Source organism: Chinchilla lanigera, unplaced genomic scaffold (assembly GCF_000276665.1).
Source record: "Chinchilla lanigera isolate Chin_1 unplaced genomic scaffold, ChiLan1.0 scaffold00030, whole genome shotgun sequence".
NCBI lineage: Eukaryota > Metazoa > Chordata > Mammalia > Rodentia > Chinchillidae > Chinchilla > Chinchilla lanigera.
The window spans coordinates 10,460,422-10,486,677 of NW_004955431.1; the positions used below are offsets into that span (position 1 = coordinate 10,460,422).

At 35.4% G+C, this 26,256-nt stretch overlaps 1 protein-coding gene across 7 annotated transcripts in view; it reads right to left on the minus strand.

The window, feature by feature from the left end:
* Nbea (neurobeachin) overlaps positions 1 to 26,256 on the minus strand; it is a gene marked incomplete at its 5' end in the record, with an annotated part of 638,824 nt that overhangs the window by 81,361 nt on the left and 531,207 nt on the right. For all 7 annotated transcript variants that reach the window (XM_013515839.1, XM_013515836.1, XM_013515838.1 and 4 more), the window contains 2 exon segments: positions 2,254 to 2,394; positions 19,015 to 19,127. In XM_013515839.1, the coding sequence (XP_013371293.1) occupies positions 2,254 to 2,394; positions 19,015 to 19,127 (254 nt within the window).

Consider the following 26,256-nt stretch of genomic DNA (forward strand, 5'->3'; position numbering starts at 1 on the left):
CCTGATGAAATCAAGTAGACTGTGTAGCTAAGAAGTCCACCTGCAGGACTGCTTAAGCTCGGGGACATGTTTTCTCAACTTCCAGAATGAGTCCTTAATAGCAAATAGAACTTCCGCTTTACTGACACTTTTGTCTCTAGGTATTAAAATTTTACTTCTCCTACTGAGTCTGTGTTTGTTCCTGGTTCTCTCACAGCTAAGTCACTTTCCACTGGTGGTGGTAATGAATGCAGATTTAGTTTTATGGTCAAATCGTTTGGTGATCAGAGAATCTAAATCCATCAGTCTTTTCATTTTCATGTCTGTTTATTTTGAACTTTTGGAAGTTTAATTGCTCCCTATAATGGAAAATTCTTGAAGAAGACCTCCTATTAAAGTTGTCCTTTAGCCTTAGGGAAAAACATCTTTGAAAAGGGAGATGCTCATGCATGCTGCTTTTTCAGTGTTTTGGAGGCATGGGCCTCATCCAACAGAGTGGTCCGAAGTATATTTTAGTAACAGAAGATAACACTGATGACACTGCTTTGATTTAGCATTCTCCAGTACTCCTCAGTCCTTTATAGGAGACAGAGAGAGACAGACAGAGACAGAGAGAGAGACAGAGAGAGACAAAGATGAAGAAGAGGAGGAGGAGGAGAGGGGAGGAGAGAAGAAAGAGACAGACAGACAAAAAGAAAGAAAAGGAGACTCATATTCTCTGACTCCAATAACTACTTTTAAGTATACTATCAGAAAAAGCAGAAAAGCATCAAGATTTCCTAGGAGCTTTTGCAGTCATCTAGATGGGAAATAATGGTAACCTAAACTAAAGGAAGTAGCAGAGTTAATTGAGAAAAGGAGATGGACTCTAGAGATATTTCACCAGTAAAATCTATGGATGTGTCTGATATGAGAGATGATAAAATGGAGAAAATATCCAGTGAAGTGCCTCCATTTCTAAATTGCTCAGCTAAGAGAATGCTTATGCCAGTTATTTAACTAGGGGAAATATGATGAACTACAGCAGGTTCATGAGGGACCTGCTGCTCAGTTTTTTTTTTGTTGTTTTTTTTTGTTTGTTTTTTGTTTTTTTTTTCTCTGGTACCAGGAACCGAACTCACGACCTTGCGCTTGCCAGGCAGGCGCTTTGCCGCTGAGCTAAATCCCCAGCCCCTTGCTGCTCAGTTTTAGAAGGGTGTTTATGGTATTGTGAGAAGTACAGGGAAAAATACCAATTGGCACTTGGAAACTAAGGAGCCCTGAGAAATGTCTGAGGTGAAGACAGAAGCTGGAAGTTCCTATCTTGGAACTGAATGATACAGGTCAGTCACAGTATACAGAAGATCCTGAAGAACAGACAGATCAAGGAAAGGAAATCTGAACAGAAGACGGACAGGGACAGTTAGGGCCACAGGAGAAAACCCTAACCCCTTGTTAGGAGAACCATGAGGAAAAGAATTCCAGAAGAAAACACTGAGCAGTGGTGTCAAGAGCATCAGACACAGGATGGGAACGCTCTCACACATACTGTGTGACCTTCACAAGAACCACTCAGTAAAGCCCAGTGCGGAGCCCGAGGCAGTCAGGCTAAAAACTGAAGAGAGGAGACGGGGTGGAAGGAGCAAGTGCCCAACGAACAGCCCACAAAAGGCTGTGCTTTTGGTTCGGGTCACTGCAGAGGTAAGCAACTGCAGAATGGGCAGGGGCTGGAAGGAGGATTTCTTAAAGACGAGATGCTTAATATATTCATGTTTTAGCAACAAGAGAAAGCAACAGAAAGAGTTCTTCAAAGCACTTGCAGGCTGGTTTTAAAGCATGCTGCTGAAGAATCAAGAGAGTGTGTCAGGTGAGTGCCAGTGCGTGTCCTTGGTGAGAAAAGAACAGTAGGCACTGCGGATGTGCTCAGGGCTTTGGCTTCTTTATAACTAGAGGGCTTGGAGCGGGGTAGCTCAGTGGTAAAAGACTGCTCAGTACGCCTTAGGCCCTGAATTCAGTCCATACCACCGAAAATGAAACAAACAAACACCACCGAAGCTTTTAAATAAGTGACTTAGGCTTAGGAAGCTTACAATAATATTTTGAGTTCAATTCTGCAAATCAGACAATTCATTTTTTAAAAAAAGATTCAGTTTTTGGTACAGCTGTGAACCTCTAATTTCTACTTCACCGATCTCTAATCTTCAAAATGAGTAACAAGTGTGTCTGATTTTCATTTAATTGAATTATGTTAAAATCTTTAAGGTAAAGATAAGCTAATTTAAGGAAGATACTCACAATTCGAACAAGCCAGGATAAGGTGGACGTCCCTGTTGAATAATGTGTATTATAGTGGTAGGGCGGGCTTTGCTCCTCTTCCCAGGTCTCATAGCGCTCTGCATAGAACACGGCTCTCTTTGGATTCAAAGCACCAATTGGCTATCAAAAGATAAGAGGAAACATTTTGTTTAATATGATCACATTAGACACTCTAGATGGTAAGCATTTCACTGCTAATTCATTTTAGGTGTGGAACGTAATTTTGTATATTTTATATTTTCTACTAAATCGGATTTTGATCTTACTTATAAGTCACTACACTTCTTAAGTCACCCAAGAGGATTATCATATGGGAAAGTTTCTGAAATTTGCTAAAAGTTTCAATAAACTGGGTTACCAGAGGTGATCTAGTTTTAATTATTAAGGCCAAATCAATGTTTTAATGTTATTTTCCTGTCTCCTTAACATATACATCAACAATTTAGCTTGGGATAAAGGAAATGCAGCGAAGGGAAGGGAAAGCAGTTGACCATGTGAAGGATAACCACATTAGAGAAAACCTTTCCTTAACAATAATGTGGGCCCAGAACATAACCAACAACACCCTCCATATGGAAACACTGTTGGAATGCTAATCTCATCCTATTACTACACAGATGGGGCAGTTCACCTTTTCATTAATTTAAACTATAAATTTAAGGGTTACAGAAATAATCCTGACAATTCAGATTCCCTGGCAAAGGGTTTTTTTGCTAAAACCACTAAGATCTTGGTAAGAGTTTCACCACGGTATGTACCCACTAGGATGCTAATTCCTATAGTGGGTACACAGGAGATGCTCATGATACAATCTATTTTTCCTTCAGTAAAGTGTATGTTAATTATATCAGTGCCTCAAACTTCTCAGCATACCCATTATTAAGACCATAATATCGGGCTGGGGGTTTAGCTCAGCAGCAAAGTGCCCGCCTGGCAAGCACAAGGTCGTGAGTTCGGTTCCCGGTACCCGAGGGAAAAAAAAAAAAAGACCATAATATCCTCATGATTATAAATGACAAACTGATTTAGCTTAAGTTTTTGTCTGGTTTTTGCTTACTGGGATATGGAAACCACTCTTATGATATCAAATAGCTACAATTATTTTGTTTTTTGATTGCATTCTGTAAGAATACATGTTTATAGAGAAAACAAAAGATGAGAATTAAGTATAATATTCCTTTACTTCGAAATTTAATATTACTAGTTAACTATGAAGTTCCCCCCAAGGCTTAATTTTCACAAGAGAAGTAGTAGAAAATTAGTGTTTCAATGGGACACATAATGTTACCAAAGAGAGAAAGATTCATTTATAAATTGCTGTGAGGCTTTCCTTTTGGTCCCAGGGGACTAATTCAAATAACACAATGATGTCAGCAGTTAAAGTCTACTAGAATTTCCATAATAAACTCTTATTTGCAAGGGTGCTTGTCCTGAATATTAAAACTATTTGGAAATCATGTTCATCTTTCTTAACTTTAATTATTACTTAACAAAAACTAAGTAATTTAATTATTTTTTTAAAAGCACTATTTCTTGAGTACAAGAGCATTAAAATTTAAATTTCCTTAATTATTAGTTTTTTTTTTTTTTTTTTTTCCTTTTGGTCTTTTTGAGATAGGGTCTCATTATGCAGCTCAAGGCTGGCCTTGAACTCACTTTGTAGCCCAGGCTGGTCTCAAACTTGCAATGATCCTCCTGTCTCAGCCTCCCCAGTGCTGGGATTATAGGCATGCGCCACCACGCCCAGCTCCTTAATTATTTTCGTCTTTGTTTTTGTAAAACAAAGTATAAAACTTTGGCTTAAACATATTTTTTAAATATTCAAAGGCATAAACTTTATTCTGTGTTAAATTTCATGGTTATCTATGAAATCTTTTTTTCATAGACATAAGAAAAGCAAGGCAATTTTATTAACATTACATAACATTTTAATATTTATTTATTTATTTATTATTATTATTATTATTTGTTTTGTCTTTTTTCCAGTACTGGGAATCACTCATGACCTTGCGCTTGCCAGGCAGGCACTGTGCCGCTGAGCTAAATCCCCAGCCCCTATTTTAATATTTAAAATAAACATACATTAATTAATTTTTTGGTAAAAGGTTAATCACTATAAAGTAGAATGAACAGAAGTTATGTGGTTGAATTGAAAAACTAAAATTTTCACTTAAAATTGCCTGTATATTTTACACTTTTCTAGAAGTACATATGCTTTCTAATTCAATACATATATTTTTTTTCAAACTACTTCAAATGCTTACTGCTTTGCTCTGTCTTCAATATGCTAATCTTTCAAATGCATAAAATGTCCACCCAGTCCCTAGGGATCAAGCTTATCAGATATTGTTTGTTCTCTAGGACCTCATAAAATTTCTCCTTGAAAAGGAATATAGCCCTTCCTCTAATACTTTCCAGTTTTCTCCTTAACTATTGGGAAAGGGATAAAATAAATATTTACATTTTCCATTTTACTCAATTTTCATCAAAGTCATGTTATTAGTGTGTTTTACAGAAAAAAGCCTTGTGGGAAACAGCTGCACCATATTAGAGTCTTATATAACTCCATTATTAACTTCTTAAAATATATTTCTAATTTTGAATATTTGTGTGATGCAGTTACAAATGTATTTTATGAAACATAATGTAAGTAATTTGGCTTGTACTTGCTGTTTTTCTATCACACTTCCAGTAGTCAAGGAACAATAAACCACTTACAGAAAAACAGCTTTAGAAATGTTTGAGTAATGAGAAGCTTGTCATGGATGACATGTTTTCTCATGATATCCAAACATGTATCACTTCATAGTTATCTATTAATCAGTTAGCTGTATGTCTACCTCACCACATCCCAGTCTATGATAAGGGTGCTAGGTTGCTCTCCTTAAATTTTAGCAAATAGCGCGATGTCAATACTGTTTGGATTTGGTAGATGAGTAAGGTAAGAATTCTGTTGAGAAAGCAAGGCTATACTTAGTGACATCTATAATTTTGTGATTTTTTTTTCCATTTTATCATAGCTACTATATCAGAAGCTAGTCTGTTTTTCTGCCAGCAGTGTACATTTAGATGTAACCACTGCTATGCTTTTCAGGCAGGACCATATAAAAAGGTTTCAGTGAAAGTTGAAAACTTGGGATGCGTCTATTGCTCTTTGTTTTTGTGAGTTTTTATGTTACAAGCAAACACTGTAACACATGAGAGAAAATCATGCAAACAGACCATGCAAAACTGAAAAAGTTTAACACCTGCAAAATTTGGTCATTCAACTTTTAAACCACTATAAAGCCTAAGTAACTTGTAAATGTACTATTTTCAATATGAAAGACTCAAGAGTGACTCATACGGAAAAATGCATTCTCTGTAAAATTAGTGAGAAATGACTTGTGTGGTGTCATTATATCCATGTGAGGCATTATCCTATTTAGTGAAGAAATGATGCTGAGCATTTTCTCCACTTATACCACTCAATTTCCCTTGTTCAAAGACCAACGAGAGGAATCTGTGTCACACTGAAGTGCCATAAAAAACTATTTTCCTGAAAAAAACTTAGCAATCATTACAGGGAACAAAAATCCTGGCAGATCTTATGTACATTAAAGGCTCTGAGAAATACTCTGTTTAGACATGTTTAAATGTGTTTGCTCCAATATTTCCATCCTTCTTTTTGTTTTCTTAACAACCGTAAACATGTACTGGGACAAGGACTCCTTAGGTGGTTCTTTGATAAATTTTAGTGAGAATCCTTTTGAGTTCTAACTTCCTGTCTTCCCTTTCTGTTCATTTAAGCTTGATCTATCAGTTACTTTTTTTAATATTATAAAACCTTCTGCAAGAAAGTAGGAGATAGACTTTTGGAGACAGGGAAAGGAATCAGTGGGGAGAAAGAAGGGGAGATCTGGGTAATGGGACAGAAAATGATTAAAACATGTAGAAAGCATCTGCCTGTTTCCCAAAATGAACCTCACACTTCTCTATTGCTAACGTGTACTGATTACAAAAAAATCTTCCACATTATAGCAAGCCTTTTTTGAGGGAGGAGCAAGTATATATGAATTAGATAACTAAAAATTGACAAATTATGTCAATAAAAAATACTTACTGGGTAAATATAGAAACACTAGATGATTTTTCAGAAAAAGTCTCTATGCAGACTGATTTGATAAATCAAATCTAGACTGATTTGATAAATCAGAAATAAACGTTGCTTGACTTTAGGAATGGTCAGTGTCATCAACGTAGCTTGTAATTTTTAAGAATAAAAAAGTTTTCCAAGGAGAAATTGAAGGTCCAACTCAAGTGACTGTAAATTGATTCTTTTTTTTTTTTTTTTTGAAACAGGGTCTCACTGTGTAGTTCAGGCTTGCCTCGAACTTGTAGTGATCCTCCTGCCTCAGTTTCCCAAAAACAGGAGTGTGCCACCATGCCCAGCCTAAACTGAATTTTGATATATATATATATATAACAAACAAAAAAACAAACAAGCAATTACAAAGGCTCGTGCTCATGGTAACAGGATCCTTTTCCTATATACATATATTTTGAAGGGTTCATTTCTATTGTTACAAGTACTAATGATACTATTCATGTGCATAAGATACAACCTTCACATTTATTTTTCAGCTCGATTTTCTTATGTTTCTACGGTCAGTAAGGAATTCATTCCATCTGTACTCTTAACATGTCACTGTTATTACATTTTCTTTGGTAAATCTGAAACTTGGATCTTGATGTGATTTGTTTTTCTCTGGTAAGTACCTACTTGTTTCCTCCCAGAGCGTCAGAAGTGGATTGAACCTTACAGGACTTCTACCTCCTTGCTTTCATGCTGAAGAAAAGTCAAATCAAAGTCACATGGCCAGGCTATGGCTGCTTATTTCACAGAACCAGCTAAAGCTATGTGTTAGATACAACCTGAAGTTGGGTACAACTGATTGATTTATTTGGCTTCCAAGTACAGCTTTCAGTTATCTCAGCGTTTTTCACACATTCTAGCTTCCAATATATCTAAGTTATGTTATCTCTCATTATAATAATTAAGGGCTTGAAAATCCTTAAAAATGGCTTGAAGAATTCTTGTCTCTTTCCTTTTTCAGTCATGAAATACATGACATCATTCTGGAAATCTTCAGTTATGACAATGTAGAGATCATTCCTACAGATGCTTCTGTGCTCAAGTAAATTCTCTGCCTCCCTTCTTATCCGACCAGGGAACTTCAACTCAGTCTTTTGGAAGCAGCTCAGATTTCATCTGTGAGGCCTTACATGACACCATCTGGTAATAGTTAAGAAAGTTTACAACCTCTTTTTACTTAGTAGACTAGCCCTTAAAGAGAATGCCTTATCTTCTACTCATCTCTGAATTCTCAGCTCCTAATATTGTACTTGGCTTTTTTAGATGAGTATTAAATATGTCAGGACTTATTAAGTTTATTTTATACTACATAACACTTCTATGTAGGAATTACGGACAAAATTTTTAGTCAAAAAATCAAAAGACAAATAACAAAACAGAAAACATTTATAGCACATAAACAGCAATTTTCCTTAAAAATATGCTCTTAAAATTCATAAACTAATGAACAATCCAATTCAATAAATGAGCAAATATGAACAGACAGTTCATAGAAAAATGTGCCAATTTCCATGTAGGAAAAAATAGTACCAGCTCCTCCAGTGTAATGGGTATGTATTCCTTTTTGTTTCTGTCTAGCATTCGTTGTCCTCCTTTCGTGGAACAGCCCTTCCTCACTCTTGTAGAAGTGGGCCAACCCCATTACCTGACTTCCCGATGGGCGGGTGATCTGGACCTGTCAATCAGTGTATTCTATCCCTGGGGCACTATCATTGGTGCAGAAATGGACGCATGATTCAAGGTGAACTAACGAAACTTGGGCGCAGTTCCCTTTCTCTAATGGGGTTTTGAAGGCATCCCTGCTGCAACATGGGAATCCTGTCTGAGAATGAAGCCAGTGTAGCAGAGAAACGGACGTGTGGCATCCTGGGGATACCAGTGAGCCCTTGTCCCCAGTTTTCCTCAACTGAGCAAACGCTGGACTTTCTAAGTATGTGGGCCAGTAAAAACTTGGTATTTTAAAGTAAGGCCAGTTTAAACTGACTTCCGTTACATTAATAAAAGTCATTAGTATATACAAAAGTTAATATAAATTCACTCAATAAATTCTGAGTACCTACTGTGAGTTAGAAATTACTCTAGATCCTAGAAAAAGATAAAGGTAACAAGGTCCCTGCTCTCATGAAAGTTGCACTCAGATGTGTATGTGTTTTTATGCACCTAAAAATGACTGAGTATGCATAGGGGCAAAGACAGATGAAATCTAAATAAGCAGTTAGATAAGTAAGAAATTATCAGATTTAAGTGCCCTATTGATGAATAAAACGAATTAGGTGTCGGGAAGGTATTTCTAAGTAGATCTGGGCTGGGATGTGAATGAAGGAAGGAGCCAGGTGTAAAACTCCTCATTAAGAGAACAATTCAACGCAAAAAAGCTACTGCAAGTTTCTAAGGAGAGCCTGAATGACACATCCCACAAACAGAAAGACAGTGTGCCTGAAATAGTACAAGAGACAGAGAGGGTATGAGATGAGCTGAGAAGGTAGGTAGGGCCACACCACATGGCTTTGTAGTCGAGGGTGATGAAATACATTGTAAGGTAAGTAAAATGAAAAGTCACCAAGTGCATTTAAGTGGGAGAAAAATAGGATCCGAGATTGTAGAAAGTGAATTTCAAAGGGTTTGTGAAGAATGGACTATAGCTAGCACTAAATTAATAGCAGTACTAGAATTGAAACAAAATCAGCTGCAGAAACGGGATCAAATATTATCAAAGTTTCTCTAAAAATTCTATATTGTATATAATATTTCTGCTTAAATATTCAGAGAAAAATGCCTGAAGAACGTACAGGAAACTAACAATTACTGCTTCTGAGGAGTGGGACTGATGGAGTCTTTTGGTCTTACCTTTCTACTCTTTCTCGGTGGATCAAAAACCACCTTACCTCAGGTACAGAATTTTGGATGGCTTTTCTAAACATCTGAACTATAAATATCTTTCAAATGTGACTATTTGAAATTTAACACTTTTTAATCAGTTGAAGTAACTATATTTGGCTAGCAAACAATAAAGTCTGTAGCAAGTATAAAAATTTTTATTTCCAAACTTCACTGATATCTGAACCTGCACCTATTAAAACCTTACCAGTTACAGCAAGCTGAAGTGACATTAGAGGGGAAAAGACAAATCCAGAAGGTGCAGTATTCCACAGGGTAACAGGTGTGATCTATTTTAGTAAATCAATGTGATGAAAAAAATGGGCTGAGAAGTAGCGTGGTGGCGGTGGTAGTGAGGAGCCGTGCTAGTCTAAAAGACACACAAGATGAGACTCAAATGTACTGAATGGTCACTGACTGAACCTTGCCTTGAATAAATCAATTTTTAAAAACATTTGGGGATAAGTGGAAAACTTTGAATAAATATTATTATAGATAATATTGGGGAATTATTGTAAATTTTGTTAGGTGTCATAATATTGTGATTATATAGGAAATGTTATTTTTCATACTAAAAGAATTAGGGGTAAAGTATGATACATGTAGTATACATTAATACATTTCAGTAAAACAAAAAAATGCTATAATATCAATAATCATAACATCTAGTTACTGGTACTTTCCTTTGTGTTTGAATATTTTCACAAGAGAAAGTCAAACTTAACTAAAACAGTGCATAAAACCAAAGTAACACATTTCAAATATCAGTCCTTTCTATGCTATGTCTGGTGTTGTTCTTATAGATAAGAATGCTTTAAGTGATGGGTTTGATACTTGTCTTTAAAATGTATGAAAATCGTATTGTGTTAAGTGGGTTAAACAGTGTTTGGCAATTTTATACACACTACTAATTTGCTTATGAGGAACAGAACCTGAAATAATGAAGCATTAATTAAAGGAAGTATTAAGTTTGTATTTTGCTGGCTATAATGGAGTGTATTTCATTTTATGCTTTACCATAGGGCAGAATAGCACATTGCCTGAATTATGAAGAAAGGTAATCTCTGGCCCACAGTTGCATTTTGATCAGCAAAATCTGTTAGCACATTAGCAGGGATGTTGGTTTCTTCACAGAGAAGTGAAAGCTTTGCAGGTATGGAGTGGCTTGCTCACTGCATCCTTTCTTCTTTTACTCATACCTGATGTATAGAGCTGTTCATTTTGCAGAGTATTTTGCAAGATTTCTCTCCTGTCTGGTATTAGAGAGCTTTTATTTTTTAGTAGCTTATAAAAATTTCCAGGGCATTTAGGAAAGCGGAAGGTATCTAGAAGATAAATTAATCACTAGGCTTATTATTACTCTTTCATAGATCCTACTTACCTACTGTAGAGAAATAATAGGTAGCAAATAAAAGAAAATGGGACCTATAGAATCAGTACAATTATAAGAGGGAATTATAAGAGGGTGGTGAGGGCAAAAGGAGAAAATCCATGGAGTTCTTGGAATATAATGTGGCAAATGTTGGCTGTCATTGTCACACAATAATTTCTAAGAAAATTAGTTTTAAATATCTTCATGAAAAGTAAACGTGTCCATATAAAAACAATGGAGTACATGAAATCCTCCATCAGTTCTCAAAGTTTTCTAAGGATGAAGTAGAAGGTTAATGATGAGGTTACAAATTGGTTTTAAGATCAGCTATTTAATATTCCATTTTAGCTTTAAAGCCAGGTTAAAAGAAACTGGTCTTGGCCTAGTATTACCATGAAATTCTGCTATGTGTTAGATGTCAGGTGACATGTGGCCGGTGAGGTAGAAGTAAAGGAAGCATGCTCGCTGTTCCTGTTTTTAGGACGTTTTCTCCGAAGAGCACACTAGATAGTGTTCCTTGGTCCTTTACTTTCTGAAAAGTTTCAAAGCACAGCAGCCAGATTCTCTCTGTGACAGGGTAGGCCAAGTGGCTCAATGTGAAGGAACAAAAAAGGGGGGGGAGGGGACATTTAGCATAAGCAGTTGGAGCCTAGGCCTGGTTTGGAAGCTCTGTAAATATCCCTAAAACTGTTCATCACATTATTATGTCTTCAATAAACAGTGAGAAAGAAACTAATAAATACTTCATTATTTCTGGCTACCCTAGTGTCTGGGAATTATCTTTTTGTTTGTCTGTAGTTCTTCTTGGTTTGTCCTCCCTTTCATTTAGAAGGAAAACAGAATTTGCTACTGGGTAGACAAGATTATCCATAAATTAAGTAAAGTATGGACCAATTCTTACTGTCTTTGTGTCTCCAGTGCCTGGGACAAAGTAGGTGAAAATTAATGCTGTGTAATGAAAGATTAGTGAATGAATAGAATTATTAATTTTAAATAAATTATCATTCCACATGTATAAAACAGTATCCAAATATTGTCAATCAACCTGATCCTTAATAGTACTTCTTCAACACTGCCATACAAGCAAACCTAGTAAACATAATGTTTAATATACTGTGGATTGCATGTTAAGGAAGTTTTTAACGTATGTATAGACAAACAATTCAAATTTGGCAGTACGTTTTTGGCAAATGGTATATGATTAAAGTTACACATGAATACTTTTAGTCAGTTTTATATCATCATAGTAACTAATGCACTTAGTAGTTCTGTCCATTTGTGATAGCTTTATTAAAATTTTAGCAGTAGGTAGATTATATAGTAAATAACACTAATTTCATGTTAACTTATTGTACAAAAGAAAGATAACATAATTGTGAAAACCTGTCCTAGATATCCAAGTCACACATTCTCCACCCTCGCCACCTCTACTTTCTGTACGTGGTATACAGATGTAGGGCAGTATCAAGGTGGACTTGGCAGAGTATTCACACTTCAGTGTATGCATCTGCATTATCATGTTTTAAGGCCTCAAGGCGTTATCACTTCCTTTTTAAGTGGCATAGTAATTTGGGAAAATGGTTAAGCTGATCATCATCTGTCAAACAACTCCAGTGTTAACAAAATATATTTTTTCCACTCAATGAATGTATGTGTGTGTGTGTGTGTGTGTGTGTGTGTGCATTTGTGTGTGATGTCTTACACTCGTCTCAATATTAGCAGGAGTTGATTTTATGATGAAACTGTTTCATTTATCACAGGGCATGACTGGGAAATAGGAAAACTCCTTTTACACTTTAATGAGCAAAGACTGTGCCTCATGCCCTAGTCATGTAATCACTGTCATTTAAGAGTCAAGTTCGTATATGCAAACAGTTGAGGCAGTAGCATAGATTACACTTTAAGAGAGATTTCACCACAAGGTCAAATCTTCCTCAGGAGTATCTGTGCAAAGTGGGGGGAAAAGTCTCTGGTATTGAAAAGATAGGTCCATCATGTTAAACAATAAATATAACCTATAACCCAGATGTGTAACAAGTAAAACTTAAACCTGTAATGTGTAAACGACAGGTCTAGTAAATCCATTGGTAAAAATTTTCTTGCTCCTATTCTCCTCAACTGTTTAATAAAGAAGGCTAGGGGAACAGTAAGAGTAGTATAAACATGAAATATTTCATGTTTATACTAAATAAATGTGCATATTAAGTTTCAATAAACATTTAACCTCCATATGTTGATGGTTTTGATAATTAAAGAGATGACAGAATTAGTGCATGAAAAATATGATATTGCATGGTATTGCTTTCTGTTTTATTTGAATAAAAAATAAATCAGTTTAATAAAATAATAATTAACTAGATTTTTTTCAGTACTATCAAAGATAGCATAACTTCAACTGACAATTATGGAAATTTCTTTTCTAGCTCTCATACCTTGAATGCTACTTTTGTTTAAGGTATTACATTAGTTAGGTATATTATCTCCAGTACTGTGTTTAACTCCTTCAGAATACCATTAGTTCCTGTCATATTCATTTTTTAAGAAAAAGAAACAGGTTCAGAGAGCTTAAAAAGCATGCTTAAGTTTGCACAGTAAGTAATATAAACATTTGAGCAAACTGTATATTTTTCCCATGTTCCATTTATGAACTCCCAGTTTTTTCTATTAATTTTAGTACTGATAGAAAGAAAAACAGAAAAAGTTTGCTAACTCCAGGATTAGCCTTTTCAAGCATCAGTAAAAAGAACACTTGAAACTTCAATTTCCTTTGTAAAGGAGAACTAGGTGCTATGGGTTATGTGAAGGAGAAGTGAGTGCAATGGATTATGTGAAGGAGAAGTGGGTGCCGTGGATTATGCAAAGGAGAAGTGGGTGCTGTGGATTATGTGAAGGAGAACTGAGTGCTATGAACTACACCAGGGAGAAGTGAGTGTTATGGATTATATGAAGGAGAAGTTGGTGCTAGGGATTATGTATATATATATATAGATAGATAGATTTTATATATATATATATATATAATATATATATATATAAAGGGCTGAACATGTACTTTAGTGATCCCTAATCACCACCATTTCACAGGCACCAGAAAATCATTGTTGTCAATACTGTTGGACTACACACTACTGATGAATTATGGACCTACATCAGATCTTGAAAGACATATTACGTTACCAGGTGGATCTAAGTGTTAAAACCCTCTGTGACCTCTCTCACTTGTCCCTTCCATGGTGCCCTCCGTGTTTACCCAAGGAATAGCTCCTTTCCTTGCACTGAGGGTCGATCCAGGTTTTGTGAGACCGGAGATTTAAATGATTTGTAGGAGAAGGGCTCTACTGCAGTTTGGATCTGAAATGTCTCCCGAAGGTCCGCGTCTTAAAGACTCAGTCTCTTGCTCGTGATACTACTGGAAGGTGGCCGAACCTTGAGGAAGGCGGGCCCACTGGAAAGAAGTCAGGTTACTGGAAGGGTGTGGCTTGGGCAGGGATACAGGATGCTGGCCCTTTTTCACTCTTTCTTTTTGCTTTTGTGCCGCCATGAAGTCAACAGGCCTCTGAGCTACACGTCTTTACCATGATGCACAGCGCTGCCACAGGCCCAGAGCGACAGGGCGCAGTAATCACAGACTGAAGTAGCCAAAAGTTACCCTTTCCCTTTATTAAGTTAATTTTTTCAGGCATTCTGTTACAGACCTGGAGATCTGACTTACAGGCCCTGAAGAAAATGGACATAAAACTATGCACTGAAAATGAAACACAAAGTATATGAAGCAGGCTGTGAAGACTGAAGGAGCTTCAAGTTTAAGCTCCATTAGCTTCCTGGTGAGTTTATCTCTGATTTCACTCATGTCCATACGGTATATGATACGTATGTAATGAGCAATCTATTTCTTATTATTTTTTTCTCCCCCTAAATAATAAATATTTCTTGAGAGGGCTAGGACTATAATTTAAACTACTCTTAACATCTTACAAAGCTCATGTTATGCAATAGCTTTATGTATGCTAATGTATAATTCATTTGCTATTTTCTTCTTCAGAGAAGAAGAAACTCTCAGATAGGTCAAGTCTTGTATGATCCTAACTCTACCCCTAGACCTAAATAGCACACCTATCCCTCTTAAGTGACATCAAGGATATGTGAGCCATATTCTCTGACTTCTGAGAAAGGAAAGTTCTGTTGTGCTTGATGAAGGCTAGCAGGTAATTTGCTCTTTTGTTTTGGATTATATGCTGTGAGGTAGGAACCACTGTAATCACCGTGCTCCTGAAAAGAGAGTATCTTAAGCTAGGGGCTGTCAATAGAAGATGAGTATGAGCTCACAATGGCGGAAACCAGAGCAGAACAATGGAAAGAACAAGGTCTTTGGAAGTATTATCTGAACCACTGGAGCAAGACTTACTGAAAGCCAAACTACCTTCTCAATTTTTCAGTTTTAAGAACCAATAGCATTGATTTATTGTCCAAGCCAATTTGTGCTGGGTTTTCTGAAACTTTCATTCAAAAGCCTCCTAGTACAGCACAAATTTCATGATACTAGTGTAACATGGTAGTGTAAAGAATAAGGAAACATTCAATTTTTAATTATTATATATTTTAAAGCTTCTTAATTCCTTATACATTCAAGAATATAAAATTATTTGGGGCTCGAAATGTTAACTGAAATAAATTGTAGAATTATTTATGGCTATGAACGATTTATTGCTAGGATCAGGGCTCCCAATCTTTGTTTAGAAATAACTACTTTTACTGCTAAAAATCTTAAGAGTATTTCTGGTTCATAGCAGGGAGTTATTCCAATTCTTCCTTGATCTTTGGAAAAGTAATGAATTCTCCATTAAAACCTTCATTTGAAGTATTGATTATACCTAGAGGAATTTTACATATTTCTTACTAGGCATCTCTTCAATAATATCGTGCTACAGTAGTTTTTCTTTCATATGTCATTTTCCTATTAGGCATATAATAAGATATATTCTCATACATTAAAATCTTGTTTATTAATGGTTTTATACAAATAGTCTCGGGTTTCCAGACCATTTATAAGAAGTTCCTATTAAGAAATTCAATGAAGCATGGGAACAATGCAAGAGTAATTTATTAACATATCAAGAGGCTTTAATTTGCTACCATTTTCCTATCATGTTAGTGTGACAGAGTATAAAGAACAAATGACTAAAGCATGGAATAGAGTAGAAGCAGAAGTAAAAGCTCTCTAGCTTTTAAGAGCTCATGCATTCTACTGTGCATAGCAGGAAGGAATCCATGTGTGCAAAAGTAGAGCTTGTGTTTATGTTGCCTAATTTCTTTAGGCTCCATCTGTTTACCTCTATATTTATTTAACACTATATAAAATTAGAAGACCACATGTGAATCATGAAAGGAAAACCTCTGCTAAAGGAAATACACATCAAACAAATCAGCTTAAGAAACCTGAAGAACATTTATGTCTTCCAGTTACTTTAGAAACTGACTTCCTCACTTAATTGATCTTATCTGTTCTATATGGATAAACTGAAAATCTTTTATTACTAGCAAATATTTTACCAGATGTCTTCGATAAGCCGTATTAATCATAATGAGTGCCATATTTTCTGTGGCTGGGTCAGCGCTCCAGGAACAATGGAGTTCGAATAGCTCTGAGTAGCTGAGCGTGCACAGAGGGCCAGTGTGGTACAGTGACAACTGTGCCCACGTAGTCAAGGCTGGGCTCCAGTTCTGTTAACTAAGCGTTCACCTTCGCGCAGGACTGAATTCCCTCCAGGATGCTGTGGCGATGTTTTGCTCACCACTGTGCTCTTTTCTATCCAGTACAGAAGCACCTATAACTTCTTGACATGCAGTGAGTGTGTGGTAACTACTTGTTGACTGAATAACTGAAAGAATGAATAAATAACTGCAGGAAAGAAATACTGTTGTGTAAGTTTCCTATCACTATGATAACCCAGGAGGACTTGAGAGCAAGAGGGCCCCCTTCTCTATTTTGAAAAGTCCTAAACAGCCACAGTAGTAGTCAGTTTATAAAGTTTTGATACAATGCTTCATATTTCTTGAGAATTTACTGTATAAATTTTCATTATATACATATTTGTAAATATGTGTTTATAGATATGTGCATATATTCACACACATTTTATACTGCTTAATATACTAGCTATTCAGTTAATGTTAAACAAAACACACACAGACAAGATTTTTTAAAGAATAGTTTAACGGTTTTCAACCTTGATAAGTTCATTTGGTTTTGTTTTAAACCCAAAGACCACACCTCAACCTCAGCAAGTCATGCCCAAAACGTGTACTGTGTAATCATACTAACACAATATAGCTATAGTACCAAAGCGTTTCTCATATTGAGAATGATTCACACTTATCATTAAACACATAGCATCGGCTAATAATGATGTGCCAAGACACTGCTCCAGGTTCTTTATACCTGTTACCTCCTCGACTCCTCACAAAATCGCAAATAATCTTATCCCCATGACACAAAAGAAAGTGAGGCCCAGAGAGTAAATAACTTTGTCTGATGCCCTGCAGCGGGGAAGTGCCGGAACTAGAATCCGAACCTAGCCAGTCTAGTTTCAGACTTCTTGTTCCTAATCACTATTGCATCTTGTTTAGAGAGATAATACCTAATATTACATAGATAATATATTTTATAATTTGTGAAACTGTTCTTATTATATACATAATATGACAGCTGGCCCCCATGCATCACAATGTTTCTCTGTACCCGAATCTGAATAATTACTGGTACACTGTTAATGGTTAAATATTTTTGTTCAGTTGAATTGTACTGGAAAAGCAATTCTATTTGCAAGCATGTGAAAATTTAATTGCTAGTACTTTTTAAAACCAGCTATGTGAATCCCTAAAATGTTGGCTAACTAATAGCTTATGTCCCTTTAGTATTTGTGACACCATAACTAAAATTAGAAAGAGCTACTAACTAGAATTTGATAAGAAAGTTACATAAAATAACTAGAGAGTAAATGACATATAAGAATATAAAAAATTAGTAAAAGCCTTCAAAAACTGGCCAGGAAATATTCCATGTATAATACTAATAACTAATATATTTTAAAATATCTGTATATGCCACATACTATGTTAGATTCTTTAAATGCACTTGGCACTTGACCTTAACAAGCATTGTTATTCTTCTATTACAAATGGGCTCAAAGAAATTGGCTTTAGGTCACACAGCTTGTATAGTGGAATACAGAATTTCAACTTGGATAGATCTAGCTTTCAAAGCCAAGAAGAGAGGCTGGAGAAGGCATGCTGAGTTAAAAGCCATCTGTGGGATTAATTTTAAATTGGCTGCAATGATGGGTGCCTGATTCAAAGGACTTATATAGCCTTGTTCATGAGCCCCTTAAATCTTCCCCACAAAACCAAATGTATACACATATACTTTTAACCTTCTGAGGATTTCTAAATCAGACAGTCAAGTCTGGTAGAAAAGAGAGATCTTTTTTGAGACTTTACTGTGCCTGAAATACATACACTTTAGGAACAGGCCGAGACCCTAAAGTCACTATATATTTGACACTAAAACACACCACACACACACACACACACACACACACACACACACACACAGTAACAATTTAGAGGCTATCACCTTTCTGGCTATATTTCAAATAGTTCATCATTCTATTTACGTTCTCTCTGGCCAAAAAGGTAAACTAAGCCAAAATTTGATTTTTATTTCTTATCTTCATTATGTATTGTTTTTCTTGCCATTTCTCTTGTGTCTAAACAGACCCTTGACTTTGATCTCTTTTGCTTTTCAGTATTAAGCTTCCTGAAGCTCCTCTTAACACTAAATACTTAATGTGTGTGTGTGTTTGTGTGTGTTATAGACAAGATAATATGCCTCATCATGTGCTATATCACAGAAAAGATTCATCATCTCATTTTGTGCTAATTTTAGGTTTCTTACCATGACCTTTAAAGCCTATAGTACCTCAACAACCTTTCCCTACATCTGTTCCTTCTCAAACTTTTTTATTTTGCCTATGATAGTAATACTGATTTATCTTCTTTTTTTTTTTTTTTGTTTTTCTCCGGTACCGGGAACCGAACTCACGACCTTGCGCTTGCCAGGCAGGCGCTTTGCCACTGAGCTAAATCCCCAGCCCCTGATTTATCTTCTTGGAGTATAGTTCCACTAACTATTACATTGCGATGCTACTAATTGACGAGATTTAGACACTGATTACCTAGGAAGAAACAACCAGGTTTACTTTTATAAACACTTAACTGGACATATAAACTCTGATAAAAGAATCCCTTAAACTACAATCTTATGGAGAAAGCAGACTTCTATATATTTACAAGTTACCTTTGACAGATCCCTAAAGTTTCCTGGGAGAGTCAGGTCCAGTTCTTCTGATTCATAGTTTGTCAACACCCAGGGAAACACAGGGTACTGGTTCAGATCATTATATGTCCGTCCTAGTAGAGAAAAATAGAAATAAAAATGTGTACACATTAATTATTTATGAAGTAGGTTCTGTGCTTATCGTAGATAATTCAATTGCTGCATTTAAGAAGAATAACTCTTTCAGGATCCCTGGATGACAGGGTTCTGCTTCCATGATTGTAACATTATCTCTGCCACAGTCAGCAGAAGAGACATATAAGCTTGTACGGGAAGTTTCAGAGAACTAGGCTTCTAAGTGATGCGTGTCACCTCCGCTCACGTTCTGTAGATCAGAATGATTATAAGCATTGAACCAAACTAATTTACGTAGCAACCCTTTTGTTGGTTAGCTTTATCTGTTTATTATATGAAACTTTGCATTTTACAACAAGCCTACATATTGTTTTAAATGTGCGAGATGATGTGGGTGTGTGTTGCATATGCATATATAAACGATATATTATGAAGCAACAAATGTACTGTATACAATACTGCTTCCGCCTTGCATTTACAGCAAGAGGGGAGAATTAGGTTAGGGCTGTCCCTTGTTCCCCAACCATAGCACTCAGACAGATTCCTACTTATACGTAATACACGCCATACCTTACTTGTCTGCCTCTTTGCTAGTCTATACTTATGGATTGGATTATTTTGCTTTTTAAAAACAATCTTTGTGTATTGGTGTATACTATCAAGAAATGTTTGCTGATGCAATGAATATGCACATGACAAAATGAGCCAGACTTTAAAAGACGAACAAACATAAACTAAATAAAAAAGAAGATACATATACATAGAGGTGAGGGTTTTGTAAAGGCACAGGGGTATGTACGAGTTGGAACAGTACTGTGCATATGTATGCTAACCTAGGAGCACATCTGCAGATAGATGAAGTCCATCCAAATTCATATGTGTTCTTACAAACATTACGCTTATGCTTAATTCTTACTCAGATACATTTACAAATTGCTAGAGGAGTAGATATCACTGAACGTCATTTCCTAATGACGAACAAGATAATGTTCGCGTATCTACGCTATGTTATGCTGTATGTGGTGTACCAAGAGTTAGAGTTCTTTTGTGAAGGAAAAATGTACTGCTAAAGTAGTGTGGCTGTTTTAAGATATAAGTTGTAAATTTTTAAATTTTATTATTGATGGCTCATATATATGCTAACTTGGGACACCTGATTTTTATTATTTATTTATACACGTATATATCCCTAGAGTATAAAATTGGTTAGGCAGAGATATTTCTAGGATTTTAAGTAGGTCCTGGCAAATTTATTGCTCTGCCGTTTTCTTGGAAACTGATCTACTTAAAAATCTGTAAATTTAATAAAAAATAGGCCTGCCAATATATTTGTCATTTTCTAGAATAATGTTGTTACCATATATATGAAATGATACATGAAAATTAGATTTTACTTTGTTTTTAAAATTTTTATGTTTTATAACTTATAAGAAATGCCTATCAAAATAAAATAAATTTAAAAACCAATTTATAATAATTCAGTATTTAAATGTTTGTATATAATGCAAATAATATACAATAAGTACCATATTTTATTTTAATAAAAATAAGTTACTAATAGAAGAAAAGATATGTGATCATTTTTGGACAAAAATACAAAGGAAAGAGGGTATCATTTTTAAACCACACATACACAAATGTTATGCCTGTAGTCATAATTCATGACTTTCTGTCCTGCCTTTTTTAAAGTCACTTTTAATAATATTTGAAATATTTGCTAAAAGTAAATGCTAAGGAAAATTAAATATTTTAAATTATTAGAGCTTTACAGCCATCATTTAAATTGTAATAAACAACAAATATAATAGAGTTTTAACCTGTTTTTAATAAAAATTTCCATCAAAGTCTTACAACAGGAATGTCAGTGTATATTTTTATTTGAACTTAAAATGCACACACGAGAGGAAAAGAATGATTAAGTACTACTCTGGGATTTTGCATTCATACGTTTTGATGAATTAGCATTATTCCTTTATTTTAGTAAACACCTTTGTGAGAAAATATTAGTTTATTAAATTATTCAAAAAGTGGAATAGTTTTAAAGTAATATCTGTTAGGTTCTGGCACATCTAGGTATTTATTTAGTAACTTTTTTTTTCTTTTTTGAGGGTTGTTGAAATTTAATAAATATACTTGTTCTGTAATTGCTGGACTTCTCCCCGTTTCTAATAGTAATAAATACAGTATATATATGCTAAATGTATATAGCTATATATATCTATACAATATATAAAACTATACTTATAAGGCTTTATCCTCAAAGATGAACATTAACTACTGCAAGCCTATGACACCAATCTACTCAAACAATGAAAGTGAAGCACAGTAAATGAGATCTCAGAAACACTGGATATTTCTTCATTTAAAAAAAACTTTTTAATTAAACCATCCAATTTAACGTTCTTATAAGGCACTTTAGTTTTGAAGGTAAAATGATCTAGAGACAGCTGACAAAGAAATTATAACTGCAATTCCTTGGTGAAAGTGTTAATGACAGCAAAATATTGTTTAATTAGATGATTGCAGCATCTGGATTAACACGCTTTAAGAGCGATGTTCCTGTGCTTGTCTGCTTCTTCGCACTTTACAGACATTTTGTCATCTCTAGGTCATTAGGAAGGAATTTTTAATGATTTTTCTAGAAGCAAGTAGTTCGAGTTACATCTAATTAGATGACAATAATAAGCCCAACACATGCAGTAGCTAAATATATACATAATTAACCAGGGAGGGCTTGTTCATCACAGAGTAAAAAAGTGGAAAATGCTAAACAGGAGAAAAAGGTTGGGGTTGGGGAAGTTGTGCTGAATTCATTAGCTGATCATGTGAAGAACAATTCAAAAACCTTTAAAAATTCTCAAGCCTAACGGGATCATTTACACAAAGCTATGTTAGCTAGCAATCACTCTGGTAATTTTTTTTTATAAATTCAAGAATGCCAAATTGTAACATCTTTTTCCTAGGATTATTTAATAAGGTATAAAATGAGGCATAGGTTGTATCTTTCAGAATAAAGTCAACAGAAATCAGGTCAACTATGGGAACTAAAGGTTGAAACCACATTTTTAATTGAATTCCAAGTATCATTAAGATTCTTTCATATAATCTTCCAAACTTTAGTGTCCTTTGAAAAAAACTCCAAGTATTTTAAAAACCAGTTAATAAATGATGCCATAGTTCCAAGTCAGATTCTCATGCAGTTTTAAAAACCAACCCTTCAGAGGATATTTAATGAAATGGAAACAGTAGAATCTGTATGTGTAGCAAGTTCCCAATGATATTCAACTCAGAGAAAGAAAAAACCTGAAAAATAGCCAAAATGTCAGATGGAATGTTTATGGCTGGGCTTACAAGAGATTTAATTCTTCAAATTATATCTTTCCATATTCCTAGCTGTCCAGGTGAATATTTCTTAAATTTATCTAAAAGAATAAGGCAAAATATGATTTATAAATTCATTTACAGGCTTTTACATGAAACTTTTTAAAAAATATGATTGTGAATGTTTGACAAACCTTTTACTATGCAGAGGAAAATGTGTTTATTTATATGCTATTATGTATATATGTGTGTTTGTATACAAGGTGCACACACAGACCATATATATTTATACAGAAAGAAAGAAAGTCTAAAAATGCATTAGCACCAAGACAGTGCTATCATATGTTTTATACAGTCTTATTTTTTTGACACATTGGAAAGGAGAAAAGTAAAATAAGCGAAGTATGAGAGAAGCTAAGGAAAGGAGGGCAAGATGTAGCTCCTGCTTTGTATCTCACATTAAAATAATATTTGGGGGAGAAAGATAAATCTATGCGCATAAGACAGTGACCAAAATATTTACAGAAAATGTAAAATTTATTAGGTGATATTGATCTAAATTTTTGACAATACGAAGCCAGAAAAGATTTCTTTATCTTCTCAAACAGATTGTAATTCTGCAGCTGTTCTTTTTAATACTTGAGGTTTCTAGAATCTTTCATTCAGTAATTCTAGTAAATGTACAGAGTAAATGACACAAATCATGCAAACCTTTACAAAGCATAAACATTAAATCAGTTCAATTTCATAAATATTTACTGAACAAAGTTGCTTTTCCTTTCCGTAACCTAATAATCTCATTGTGAAGATGAGATACAGACATAACTTGGTAAGGAGACACGATCTTAAGTAGTTAAATACGTAGCAAAGACAGTGCTGTACAAGATTAGTAAAATTATCTTTGGGCATGTTCATCGAAGAACATAGGTGCTATGGGGTGATTCCCAAAGTGTGATCCTGGACCAGTGGCAGCAGCATCAAGTAAATACTTACAAAAAAATGAAAATTCTTGAGTCTCACCCCACATCTACTGAGTACGAACTTCTGGGGTCCCAAAGACCTGTGTTTTCACAAGGCTGATCCCAATATGCTAAAGTATGAGAAATGCTGAAAGGGTGGGTGCTGGGAGCTTTGAGGGCTGGGGCTCATCCAAGTCCCTCTTTGGAAGTCCCTACCATCAGAAGATAAATCTCACTTCTGTTCCCCAGGATTCTCCCCGCAGTGACCTCAGAGAGGAGATGACTCAGTAAGGCCTGGCCTCCTTCCTTCAAAGCTAGAAGAAGGAATAGTTACTATCTCAGCTCCAGCCACCCTGTGGATCTGCGGAGGCCTTTTCTGCCAAGTGCATTGAAACCAACCCCTACCCAGTTCTACTTTCTTCACTCCTAGCAGATATGGATGTCAACAGTCTTCCTTAGTAAAGTTTTTGTGCAAATCTCTGCTCAGAGTCTGCATCTAGGACCTCACTGAAAACTGTCCCAGGTTCTGAAGTACAGATAATAATTTCAGGTCTTATCAGCACTTGAAAATCCCTATCTCTAAAGGTCCTCATAGTCAATAAGCTTAAAGGGGTTCATTGGGTAAAATGTAAAAGAAAATGATAAGATTGTTTGAAAGCATTCAGGATATAGGTTTTAAAACATTTAGTAATTAAAGGCTGATGATTGGAATGAAATGGAATGGTGCCAGGCGTCCCCTGGAGCAGTGTGGGCAGCGTGCTTGGAAGCCAGACTATCTAAGGCCAAATCTGACTTCATCAGCCATTAATGCTGTGACCTGGGTACATTAACTGCTCTGTACTTCATTTCCTCATCTGTGAAGAGAGGTAAGAACAGAACCTAACTCTTGGGGCTATTATGGGAATTAAATATGAAAATACACATAAAGCCCTCAGCTTTCACATATGGTTGGCATATTATATATCCTTCAATAAATATTAACTACTAGGTACTATTTTTTTGAATGTTGATATATGAATTTTCACAAAGGAATAAAAAACAGATTTAATAAATCAGTATTTGTATTATTTGCGTTAGTAAGAAGACATGAATAGATACATATTACTTCTCACAATTCATGGAAATAGGCAATTCTAACTACTGCCCTAAGAAGAATTTAATCTTGATTTGTGTAAAGCTTTTCTATAAAGCCATCACTCAGATATTCAGTACTGCTAGTCAGAATAAGATGGCACTCCCAATTAGAACTTGAGGATGACAGTAAGGGAAGAATTAATAGCAATTTGTCTAGATAGGTACTTTAGGAAATTTATATTGATAACTTTTTTCACTGTCATTCTACTGATAAAGGTTCATTTTGCAAGGATGTTCATTGATGACTAATAAAATCCTTTTAGAGTTAAAGTCCATCTTTTCTATGAAGCTCTCCTTTTTTCCTTTTTTCTTCAGACTGGCCTCAAACTCACTATACAGCCCAACCTGGCCTCGAATTTACAGCAACTCTCCTGCCTCAGCCTCCTGAGTGTTGGGATTACAGGGACATGCCACCACACCAGGTTCTATGAAGCTTTCCTTGAGTAGACTATCTCACACCACTCTCTCATGTATCTAAACTTAAGAGCACTTAATTACATATTTTACTGTGTATTCTAAATGTTTTATATGCAAATTTTGTTCTGATACTTAGATCTTAAATGGCTAGAGCAATGGTGCTCAAACTTATTGCATCAGATGAACTAAAGCGTTTAGTGATATTGGAAGTCAGGTTGCAGGTTCCTGTTTCTGACTGTAGGTCTGAGGAGGTGTCTAAGAATCTGAATCTCCAAGTCCCCATGTGGTACGGATGCAGCCAGTCAGGGGACCACCCAGTGAGAAACACTGAACTAGCACACACTGCAGTGCCTCGCTTTCTGTACATTATGCACAGTGTAACACACAGTAATGACATTATATGTAGCGTCATTTACTGCTCTCTTTCGGCCAACCGTGTTGCCACTACTCTCATCTAAATCTTTAACCTATATTTTCTTTCTTTTTCTTTACTTTTTGGAGTGCTTTCTGCTTACTTTCTAGTGAGTTCTTGCTTATATTTCAATTCCCAATTGAAATGTCACCTATGAGAAGCTTTTCCTGATCTCTCAGTTATGAGCAGTGGCTTCGAATATGCTCCTGTTATAACAGTCAGCACTTTTAACTCGGATTGCAGGTGTATGTATCAATTTTTCTGACTACACTATGATCTCTTCAAAGGTAGAATACACATTTACTTCTGTAGTCAGTGCAAACTAGACTGCGACACACAGTAAATATTCAATAACTACTAAAAGAATGGGTAAATTGACATCCATCTTCATTTCTGTCATACTTGTTTCATAGTTCCAATCTTAAACTATTTCATGTCACATGTAATTATCACTATAATTTTCCTAAAACTCCACATTGCATTTCTTCCACTGTGGAAGTATACTGACTTCCACAAGGCTCTTTTTTGTCAGGGTCCTATCCACACCTCCAATATTTTCTGTTATTCTCTGATCCAGCCAAAGTACAACACTTGTGTTTATGAAATACACTCTACATATCTAACTGGTAGAAATTAGAAAAGCTCCACTCTTTATTTTTCCCCAAATACATTTTTAAATTCCTCTCCCCTGCTAGCTCTTGCAGCACTCACTACTTATAGAAGTTATTCAGGACTTAACATCAGCTGTCTTAAAATGCTCTCGTATTTGTGTATAGCTTTTTTATACATCTAGACCACAAGTGCTCTTATTCCCATTCTCCATTTTACTCTTTTTGTCTAATTGCTTTAGTTTGGTTTTAATAATAGTAAATGAAGTAGCTAATA